The 11,712-nt window shown below is 42.0% G+C and overlaps 1 protein-coding gene across 2 annotated transcripts in view; it reads left to right on the top strand.

Moving 5' to 3' along the window:
- Window positions 1–10,868, top strand: part of grk6 (G protein-coupled receptor kinase 6) — a 45,547-nt gene extending 34,679 nt beyond the window's left edge. Inside the window, exons 1-10 of one of the 2 annotated variants that reach the window (XM_084373482.1) lie at window positions 1,648–1,664; window positions 2,251–2,391; window positions 2,480–2,670; window positions 2,762–2,799; window positions 3,658–3,747; window positions 3,840–4,048; window positions 4,179–4,316; window positions 4,405–4,542; window positions 4,642–4,776; window positions 4,897–10,868. In XM_084373482.1, coding sequence (XP_084229608.1) covers window positions 2,284–2,391; window positions 2,480–2,670; window positions 2,762–2,799; window positions 3,658–3,747; window positions 3,840–4,048; window positions 4,179–4,316; window positions 4,405–4,542; window positions 4,642–4,776; window positions 4,897–4,947 — 1,098 coding nt within the window. In that variant the 5' untranslated portion in view covers window positions 1,648–1,664; window positions 2,251–2,283 and the 3' untranslated portion in view covers window positions 4,948–10,868. Of the gene's footprint in view, window positions 1–1,647; window positions 1,665–2,213; window positions 2,392–2,479; window positions 2,671–2,761; window positions 2,800–3,657; window positions 3,748–3,839; window positions 4,049–4,178; window positions 4,317–4,404; window positions 4,543–4,641; window positions 4,777–4,896 lie in introns of those variants that run through there. The other variant, XM_084373483.1, reaches the window with a different exon arrangement.
- Window positions 10,869–11,712: the final 844 nt, after the last annotated feature.

Genomic DNA, 11,712 nt, shown 5'->3' with positions numbered 1-11,712 from the left:
TGGATTCTCAGAAAAATCTATTTAATTTCTTATTGAAGATTCGATACAGTCAGACGGATTTCTGCTTTCTGACAAAAGAGGGTTTTTAAAATAAACGTCCCTCGATGTTCGGCTTTTTCTTCGTCTCTGAACAGTTTAAAATGTTTCTTTGCGCATTTTATTAAAGATTATCATCGAAATTTCAACTTTCTGTTTCTTTGATATCCAAATCTGATTGATCGGTGCTGCTTTTAATCTTTAAATACTTTATTATTTAAGTTATTTATGCGTCTCGTCAATTTCTGCACTTTTTACATTGTTTTGTATCAGCCAGGTGTTTTTCAGCTGTACCTTGTATGTCTGTATATCTTCATCGTAAATACACCATCAATGATGTGAGGGGAGTCAAAATAAAACCGTCTTTAACTCAGTTTACAGTTTCTCTTCCCCGAGCAAATCAGATTCTGCAGAAAGCTGCTCGACTTTCAGATCTTTACGTGTTTCACTTCAGTCACTTTAACAGGATTTAAGTGTAAAACTGGAACAAGTGAACGTTTCATCGTCAGCTAACGATGCAGGCTCCCCACAGACCGGTCAGTAACCAGCAGCATCATCGCTCCAAATCAGACTCATTATGACCCATTAGAGACAATCCTGAGCTCTGAGACTGAGAAACAGTCTGTGAGTTACAGCACCACCTGCTGGACACAGAGGGAAGAGACAACAGGTAGAGAAGGTTGAATGAATTAAAGGTGAAGGCGATCAGGTGAGAAGAGAGAACAAAAGGTTGGAGCAGGAGTCAGAGAGTCGACAGGTTTTAGTTTGTTTCACCGAATGTGACCATTAACAGACTGAAACCACTGAAGCTGCAGCGATTAATAGATTAGTGATCAACTGTTTCAATTCAAAACTCTCCGATTCAAGCGTCTTCGGTGCACTGAACAACATTTTTCGCCATTTTCTGATCTTTCATAGACCAAAGACAACAGCTGAGTGACCCCAGACAGAGTTTTGTCACATCTCGAGTGTTGTCCAGTTACTTTTGGTCATCAGCAGCTGAGAAAGAGCCAAAAACTCCACCTGGTTCAGAGTAAAGTCTCCAGATTGGCTCTCCATTGTGTACAAAAGCCTCTTCAGCTATAACGAAACAGAAATTCTTCTTCTTCTTCTTCCCTCTGAAGTTCCCCCGCATGAAACCAAATGTGTTTGAGGAGGTTTGGATATGAAGGAGAGACCAGGCCGCTGTGTGAGACACTAAACAAAGTCCTGATGCAGGTTACAGAACGACCAGGTGTGCCGTTCCACACCTCTCTTATGAAGGCCGTCGTCACGCTCTGATTGGCTGAGAGGAGAACGCACCGAGCTGCTCTGAATCATTAATTAGGAGTCAGTCGTCACACTGTGCACACAGCAGCTGATCTGCATCTGCTGCAATCAGTCCAGAGAGTTTCACATTCAAACTAATTAAACATGATTAAAACAGCTGGGTCAGGATTATTATCTGGATCTGCATCATATTGGACCCACAGCCTCCTGAATACACCTCATTTTTTCATCAACATCCATTATTCCCTGAGAAATAAACGAGAATTTTGAAAAATGCTCCAAGTTTCATGGAAATTGGTTCAGTAGTTTTTTTGTGAAATCCTGCTGACAAACCATCAAACAGACGAACACAGGCGGAGGTAAAAATGGGACCACGACAAAATTATTTTGCCAACAGAAACACATTTGATTTGAAATCACATGTTGAGTGTTGGTGGGATATCTGACAAGAGACACCAGCTGCAGGTTGTTCCCTCCAAATTCATACAAACAGCCACGATTTACACCTGAAACCAGCTGAAGTGGAGCAGAGACGCTCGTTTCCAACACAGATTTCTCCTTTAGTCTCACCTCTCTGGGTGCTGAGCTGCCGTCCTGTCCTGTTCACCTTATATCTGCATTATAATGAAGAGTAATAACCTTTAATCATTTAAGTTACAAAGGAAAATAAAGCCCGACGTGGCCGAGTAAGGACAAGAGCGAGATTTAAAAACAATCAAAGGAATAAGATCAAATACAGAGATATGTGTTGTCACGAATCATGATACCAGAGTTTCTAATGTAGATACAATACCTGGATACTCAATATGTTTAATACCACAAGGAAAAGAAGAGACAGTGAGAAAACACGTCTCAACACTCGATCATTTCTTGTCCTGCTGCTCTCATAAACTACAAATGTGAAACAGTAGAAATGAACATGTTGACTCCTTCCTCCCTCTGCAGGTGTGTGCGTGTCAGGTCCGGGCCACAGGGAAGATGTACGCCTGTAAGAAGCTGGAGAAGAAGAGGATAAAGAAGAGGAAAGGAGAGTCGATGGCGCTCAATGAGAAACAGATCCTGGAGAAAGTCAACAGCAGATTTGTGGTAAGAGTCACGACACGTCCTCGTCTTATCCCGCCTGATGACTCGCTGTAGCTGTAGCTTCCTGGTTATGACGCCGCTCTGTCTCCAGGTGAGTTTAGCGTACGCCTACGAGACGAAGGACGCTCTGTGCCTCGTGTTGACGCTGATGAACGGAGGAGACCTGAAGTTTCACATCTATCACATGGGCGACGCGGGTTTCGACGAGAAGAGAGCCGTCTTCTACTCTGCGGAGATCTGCTGCGGGCTGGAGGACCTGCACCGAGAACACATCGTCTACAGGTCAGCACCGACCCTCAGATGTTAATATCATCGTCTGTCCTGTCGTCCTCTCGTCTCAGCGGCTCTGCCCTTTTACTGTCTCCTCTCACAGGGACCTGAAACCAGAGAACATCCTGCTGGACGACCACGGTGAGTCGCAGCGTCGCAGAGAAAGTCGCGATTTAAAAATGACATTAAAGTATTTCTCTAACATGAAATCAAAGATCAGTACCTTTTAAAAACATCAGACGTCTCATGAAGATATTAAACATTTCATACAGTGTATTCTGTAATGAAAGACCCAGTTACTGATCCTGTGAAGCTGTTTCTGCAGAACTGTTCTGGCTGTGAAGTCCACGAGTGTTTGTGTTTCAGCAGTTTGTGTAATTTGCTGCTGTGAGTCAGCAGGTGGCGCTCTGACTCCATCAGCACGGCCTGATATGAAACCAAGAAGCACTGAGACAGAAGCGCGAGTCTCTGCTGAGGAGTTTCTTCACACAAGACAATTAGACTTGATTAAAAAATGATTGAAATCCCAGCGAGATGCAGGAGCGCGATGATCAAACCCAGCGAACACCGCCGACAAATATCTGGTTGTTCAGGAAAGTAGGCTCCTGAGTTTGGTTCATCTGGAAACAGCAGAACAGAGTCGAGGCGATTTGAACAGTTTTTGTCAGTAAAAGTTAGAAAGTAATGTACTTTGTAAACACCAGCTGAGTTTTAAATGAGTTCAACACTCAGGAGAACTGAAAACTGATAATTTCCACATTTTTGTATTTTCAAAAGTCCATAAAAACAATTCAGCTTTCTATTATTGTCTATATTTATCGGCCAGAACTTCTACTAATGTCCCAATATGAGTAATTTATCAGCCTGAAATATGTATCAAGCATCTCCAAGAATCAGATTTTATTTTGAAGTAATTGATGACACTCTGAGGACAAAAAATCTGAGATGTTCCTCGTCTGTTCCTCGCGTCTTATCGTCCTCATGTGTTTGTGTTTTCAGGCCACATCAGGATATCAGACCTGGGTTTAGCCGTTCATGTACCAGAGGGACAGACCATCAAGGGACGAGTGGGAACAGTCGGCTACATGTGTAAGTAACCTCCGACGAGTAAAAAACAGAAGTAGATCGACGGGAGAAAAACTCGATCCAGTGCGTCTGAATCTCCTCCGTCTCTCCTGCAGCTCCGGAGGTGGTGAAAAACGAGCGCTACACCTTCAGCCCGGACTGGTGGGCGCTGGGCTGCCTGCTGTACGAGATGATCGAGGGCCAGTCGCCCTTCCAGCAGAGGAAGAAGAAGATCAAGCGGGAGGAAGTGGAGCGGCTGGTGAGGGAGGTGGAGGAGGAATACTCCAGCAAGTTCTCCGAGGACGCCAAGTCCCTCTGTAAAATGGTGGGTGGGTGCTGGAGCTGTTCGGTCTGTAGCTGCCATCTGCTCCGGATCCTATAATAGCACACCTCAGCATTTTAAAACACTTAATTGCCTGTATGTTATATTCTACTTTTTTTTTTTAACCCTCCAGCTTCTGGCCAAAGACCCCGCTGAGAGGCTGGGCTGTCTGGGAGGTGGAGCCTCCGAGGTCAAAGCCCATCTCATCTTCCGCTCCATCAACTTCAAACGCCTGGAGGCCGGCATGCTGCAGGCGCCCTTCATACCTGACGTAAGTCCTCAGCATACAGGAACATAACACCACACGTCACGAAATGTGAATGACTTAACGTGGAGGTCTGTGTGTTTTTGTGTTGCAGCCGCAGGCCATCTACTGTAAAGACGTCCTGGACATCGAGCAGTTCTCCACGGTGAAAGGAGTGGAGCTGGAGCCCAAAGACGAGTCTTTCTACAGCAAAGTGTCCACAGGCAGCGTCTCCATCCCCTGGCAGGACGAGGTCAGAGACATGTGATCATAAAAGCGACACATAGACTCTGCAGAGTGTCTCTTCGTGCATGTGATAGACAGAAGACAATGTGGTCTGTTGTTCCTGCAGATGATCGAGACGGAGTGTTTCGTAGAGCTGAACGTTTTCCACCAGGACGGGACGGTTCCTCCTGACCTGGACTGGAGAGGACAGCCGTCTCCTCCGCCCAAACAGGGACTCCTGCAGCGGCTGTTTGGCCGACAGGTCAGTGAACGCACCCTCAAAAACAAAACAATGGCAGACTGGGCCGTAAAAACTGCATGTGTAACCAATATGGCCGTTCATGTCTCACATTGACTCTGTGCTCTCTGCCTCCCTCTGCAGGACTGCTGTGGTAACTGCAGCGACAGTGACGAGGAGCCCACCAGGCTGTGACACACACACACACACACACACACACACACACACACACACACACACTCACACACAGGATCTCATTTGTTTACAACTTTTGCACATTTGTATTTTTAAGATAGTCCTTCTCTAAATGTCAGAATGTATATTTTCAGCATAGCCATAAAGTTTAATGTTATTTAAAATATCGGCTGTCGTCCTGAACGAGATGAACAGATGTTTTTTTTTTTTCTTTTGTTTTGTCCGAGTTTGTGTTTATTTGTTGCTTTCACACTGATCCACTCACACGTGTCCATGTTACTGATGTGGGAGCTGCTGCAGCTCCAACCGGAACAATCGCCTGCTGTAAAAGTGCCTTGCTGGAGGGCACTGTGACAGTGGTTACTAAGGGAGGACTGAGCATTCCTCGATCTCTTTACTTTTGTCCAGGGAATCAAACCAGTGACTTTCAGCTCATCGACTGTGACCACTTCTCTTCTTCTGCTGTGACCAACTTCACATAAAAGCTCTATTTTTCATTTGATTCTTTACGTGTGATTTTGTTTGTTTTCGCTTGGATGTTTTGGTTTTGAACTGGTGACGACATGAAGTCGTCGACGTCTGCAGATATTTTTATATCGATAGTGTTATTATTATTTTTTCATTTTTCAGTTCTGGATTTCTTTAGACAATCGACTCGTTGTGTCAGTGCGGCTCCAGTTGCTCTCGTCGCTTCGGTAACGTGAAGATCGAGTTATTTTACATGAAACTGTCGTTCGATTTCCAAAACACTGAAACCTTTTCGTTGCCTTGTCGCTTGTAACTTTCTCCATCATGGTGAATTTTTCAATCATCGGAAAGTTTTTTCTTTTTGGTCCAAAGACTCATACATCACGCAAATGATGCTTAAGAAACAGTGTGGCGGCGCTCTGAAGCATCACAGTAAAACTTTATATTAGGAAAGAGAAAATATAAGAAAATATAATTAAATCTAAGCCAGTTTCTTGAGTTTAGTCAAGATTTTTAGCTGTTTATTTAAAAACAATGTATTTAAAAGGTGCAATATGTAATAATTTTAGATGCAAACATTCAAAAAAATATTTAAAATTATCAGCAACATGTGATGAAACGACAGTTTTGATATTATATAACATCTGTGTCGGTGTTGTAGAAGGTATCCACTGAAGTTAGCATGCTAGCTACTGAGCTAGCAGTGTAAATGCCAACACTTCTCCCTCCCAGTCTGGACTGCTAGCTGCACAGCTAACTGAGCTAACTAGCCAATGGTAGCTACAGTTAGCAGCAGTCAGCAGTTATTCTGGTCTTATGTTGCACCCTGTTTGTTTGAGTACGAATCTGACAGGATGCCAGTTCCTACTGTACGTGTTGCACCTTTAAAGGTCCTTTTTGTGAGAAAAGTAGATTTCTGAGTCTCATTCCCAACTCGTCAAAATACTGATGCTTTTGGATTATGGGTCAGGCCGACCTACAATCCAAAAGCATCAACTTTTCTTACAAACAGGACCTTTTAAACCCGAGGAGAAAATCATACATCCTCATCAAACTGCTCCTCCTCCCGTCTGACAGTCGGCTCAAATGAAATCATGACATCTGAATGTTACGTGACAAGTTTTGTACAAATGTCAATACAGCTCGTAGCCTACGACACGTACGCACGGACGTATCTGTGGTCGCTGAAACGTTAATCGTGACATCATTTTATTATTAACAAAAAAAAAGCAACTTCATCAGACGACTGAAGTCACGTTGAAGCGACGATGACGAGAGTAACTGGAGCTTTTAGGTCAAGTCGTCGCTCAGTCAGACTGAAGCCGGTCTGCTCATCGCTGCAGTGAAACGCCTCAGCTGGTCCTGTCGCACTCGATGGCTTCCCTCAAAGAAAATGGCCTCTGATTTAAGCTATTAAAATGAAATACCTCTGAATGTACCACCGGCTGCCATGTTTTTTCTGTAGACTCAGACCAGACACCGAGTTCTTGATGATCCTGAAACACAGCTGATGTCGGACGCAACGGTTCATAAATACGTGGAATTCCCCTTTAACTGTCCCACCGTCTTCAGATGTTTGGACATTTTAATGTGCTGTGACGTCTGTCCTCCAAAATGAACCAAACAGCTTCAGCTGTCAGTGAGGGCGTGTTGTTTAAAGGGTCAGTTCACCCAGTTCACAAACATATTTTCTCATCTTGTTCTCGTGGTGTCGAGCCGTTTGGTTTTTATTTGCTCCGGTTTGTTAAAGTGTGACGACTCTTCTCGCTCTGTTAATTTATCCTGGAGGACTCACGAGCCGACTAATGTGTGAAGTCTCCCAGCATGCATCAACCAAAAGACTCAAAACTCGCCACAAACCAAAATCATCTACCCGGTGAGATTACAGCAGGTCGCTGCCGCGCCAGAAAAAATCAGTTTCTGGAGATATTTTCATGTTTTTACATCAAACAGACTTTTCACATTATAACAAGAAGCTCTTCTTGTTATAACAATATATGTTTTTATGGTGAAATGTTAAAACATGGAACGTTCCATGTTTTAACATAGTAATATTACAATAAAATATCTTCTTTTAACTTGAAAATATCTAGTTTTAATTTGAAAATATCTTGTTTTCAAAGTAAAATCATCTTATTTCAGCATGTTAAGAGAAGATCTGTCTTGTTTTAATGTGAAACATTTTACGGTGTAACAATAATTGATCACAGTTTAACGTGAAATGATTCACATCATAACGAGGTAAACAGTTTACTGTCATACAAACAAACAGTTTGTTGTTATAACATGACAGTTTGTATTTTATAATAACGTGAAGTCAGAACAAACCTGATGCAGATTTTTCGGACCTTTTGTGTTTTTCTGCCGCGGCAGCAACAAGTTTCTGTGTTAGAAACCTCGAGAATCAGGTGAGAAAACGATGTTCTGGTATATTTTGAGCGAACTTGCCTTTTAAAACAGACTCGGGCTGCAACTAACGATTATTATCATCATTAATTAGTCTGCTGATTATTTCTACAGTAATCAGGTGATTGTTTTCATTCTGATACTTCAGAGGATGAAGCAGCATCACAAAATGATTCATGGATTATAAAAATAGTTGGTTTGTAATCGATCGATCGACGAATGTTCGCAGCTCTTCTGCAGAACTTCTCCTTGGTTTGTTTTTAAAGATAATCGTCCGACTGTTCAGTTTTTTATGAATCCTGGAGACAAAAAGGGCCTTTTGATGAGCGCAGATGAGATTCACTGTTTCTTTGTTTATATCGCAGCTTGTTTCAGTCGTCTGCTGCTCCAACACTTAACCAGTCAAACCAAACCAGTTGTCAAGAGAAGATCAAAGATCACAAAGTCCATCCCATCCGCGGTGCCTTTCGCTGTTTGAAGGTACTCCAGCCTGTAGACTCCGCCTCTTTTTATACTGTACATACTGTGTGCGTCTGTACAAAAGCCTGCTGCTGCGTCACTTCCTGTCTGTGGATCCTTCACGTTGGTCGTCTGTGAAAACGAGGACGATGAGACTGAAAGACTTGCTGCACTTAAAAAGACTCACTGTGGACTCCCTCCGTCCCCGTCGACCTCTGAACTCTGGAGTCTGCAGTGATTTTATAAAAGACTGAGAGGTCAAAGGGGAAACCTGTCGAGTCAGAAGAGCTCGCTGACGTCCTACATGGACGTTAAAATCAGGACTCTACTGCTGTTTCTCTGCTCCGTGTTCGCGTCATCAGCCTTAAAGGATTACTCTGACTTGTGACAGCTTGGGTTTCATTTTTGTAGTTTTTGTTCATCAGTCTTATCAGTAATATAAACAATGTAATCAGCAGGTTGAAGGCTAAAATCTGGGAACACAAACATGAACGCAACGTCTGAAGAAATGTGTGGTGTTGATTGGTTCTGAACACTGTCAGTCAAGTCCGATTAAAACACGTGCGCGCAGACTTTTTTTAATATTAAAGACAGTTTGTGTCACTTTCATCGCGTGACGCGAGTTATGTCTTTAACTTACATTACGATAAGTTACGTGAGGAACTAAAACCTGAACCGAACCAAAGCGTGACGACTTTAACGACAGTCCAAAGTCATAATTACCCCGAGAGTAGGCGGGTCATGCCGAGCAAGGTAGTGTGATCTAAAATAACGCATCTACAGCAGTAGCAAATGTTTGTCTGCTGACTGACTGGAGTGTTTATATTTTATAATACATATATAAATATATATATTTATATAACGGCTGTTACATAGTGATGCAGATAAGCTACAGAAGTAAAGGAGCAGAGTTTTCTGTTCAGTTCTTTGTAACGTCACCGTGTTTCCAAATTTCAGCTTTTAACTTGCTGAGAACGATGTTGTTATTTATCCGAGAGGAGCGAGAAGTTAAAACGAAACAGATTTTTCCTTTAAGGCCGACTGTTTATTTAATAGAAACTTGGTGTCACATGCGTCTACACTGGCAGTTTTTAACTTTTTGTGCTTTCTGAAGCGGTCTTGAATTTCTTCAACAGACTTTTTGTTTCCACGTTTTCTTAAATCGTTTCTTTTGTTTGTGAGAAATGATCCAAACTTGATCGTCCAGCTCTGCTTCAGTGTCTCCTGATAACTTGAATATCAGTGAAACCAAGAGAAAAAGCTCGTGCTGGTGCAGCTTCAGTGGGTTATTTAAATGACTTTTTGTTTTCGTTTAGCAATAATAAAATATGTTTTATAGATTTCAGATTGATTTGAACTGCTGAGAGGTTTGTGTCTGTGTGTGTCTTTACCTGTGCGTCTGTCTTTGTGAGGACAGTCTGGATATTTTGGGAGTTTGAAGAGTAAACGGACGTTTGTTGTTGCGGTCATCATATCAGCGACAGTCCTCATAAATATAGACGTACGAACATGCATGTATGTTACATAACCACTGCTTCTTCTCCTGAGTGATCCTGCAATATAAATCAAATATTTCCAAATATTTATAATTTCAGTTTCCTGAGATGATGAATGAGAAAAGACGGTCTGACAAAAATAACGTTTCTCATTGTTTGTTTTGTTTAACGGCATTTTGTTTTTTTTTCATAACTGAACTGTGATACTTTATTTACCAGGATGAAACGGTGGTGGAAACTTTCAGTCTGCTGACTTTTACAAACGTTTGATACATTTCCCCTTTAAATGAGTTTTCCTCAAGATGTATCTGTGTATGAAAACATGAAAAAATAAATTATTGTCTGTGACTGATCAAATCAGAAACAACAATCCCAAAACATGTGGAAAATGTACAGTAGGCTGTGTTACATCCGCTGCTGACGAGCAGAATCACTCTGAATTAATTAAAGGGTTTAAATCAGGTCTATTCAACGACATCAACAACATTTACGATTGAAAAAGAAACAAAAGTAAACATATTTTCAAATCTTTTAATCTTAGCAGCAGGTTTTCAGTTGACGCCCTGAACGTGTAACGAGTCAAACATGTTATTATTATATAAACAAAGCACGTCTTCTTCAGATCTGGAGGAAATAATCCTGTAATCTTGGGAAAACATTTGTGATAAATAACTTGAGATCTCTATGAAACAAATACAGTTTAACTTGTCACCACAGGAAAACAGGGGATGTAATATGTTTGACCCGTTACCGTTTAGGGCTTCCATATTTTTGTGCTTAACGAATAAAAAGACAAAAACGAGGTTGTTAAGTGCTGCGTTTAGCCCACGGGCCGCCAGTTGAATAGGTCTGGTTTAAATGATTCACATGAAGGGATGAGAATACCTGTAATATTATGTTTGAGTCTGTGTCAGATGTTGTGTTTTGTTTGGGTTCAAGGACTCGTTCTTGTGGTTCATTGTTGGTTGGAGGGTTCAGGATGTTCAGCTCTGAATGTGTTTTTACTCTCTCTTGTTCATAGACCGGTCATTAATCCTGAGAGCCTTACAGCGAGGAAACGGCCTCGATTAATAAAAACACTGCTTTCATTCAGTTTCGGTTCTCTTCATTCAAAGTGTGATTTGCACTGATGACACCCTGAGACGCTTTTTATAAAGAGGAGATGAAAAATGTATTCATGACAGTCACAGAGCAGCTAGCATGTCTGTTTCTACCTCCTCTACAGCTGCAGACTCTGTCCTTACAGCACTGCTTACAGCTAAATGCTAACAACAGCATGCTAACATGCTCACGTTCAGCAGGTATAACCTTTATTATGTTCACCACCTTCGTTTGGTCCGTTAGCTTGCTATCATGCTCATGATGACAATGCACAATGCTAACATACTAATGTTTAGCAGGTTATTGATCATATTCACCATCTTTGTTTTATGTGTGCATGCATGCTAACATCTCTGATAAGCACAAACACAAACTACATCCGAGGACAATAGGAATGACGAACTGCAATTCTGACCTGATGATGGCGCCACATAAGAAAATGTATCACCAAAGCTATTACAAGTTATCCTGAGTCATGTTTGCTGCCACTGGACAGATGTCAGTCGGTTTATCACCTTTTTTTCCTTAACTGGTGGTCGGAAGAGAGTCATAAAAACCAAAACAATCAGCTTAAAGATGCTAAAATGCTCCATAGAGCAGAGGGTGATAATTCTCTTCGTAATGAGATCCGTTGTTTTGTTTTTAAGATACTTGAGTATTTGCACTCTTTTCATTCAGGTCATACTTTAAAGCTGTGCGGAGGAGGTTCACCCTGTGCTGATCGCCGTGCTGAGGAGCACGACTCAAAACAAATTGCCACTTTAAAAGGTGCTCGAACAGCAGCTGAGACATATCAGCCTGAAATGTGGTTTTGATTGGTGGTTACATCAGACGT

Source organism: Pagrus pagrus (assembly GCF_965226575.1).
Source record: "Pagrus pagrus genome assembly, chromosome: 14".
Lineage (NCBI taxonomy): Eukaryota > Metazoa > Chordata > Actinopteri > Spariformes > Sparidae > Pagrus > Pagrus pagrus.
Note: the sequence above shows the minus strand (reverse complement) of the source record. Positions and strands in the feature narration are given on the sequence as shown.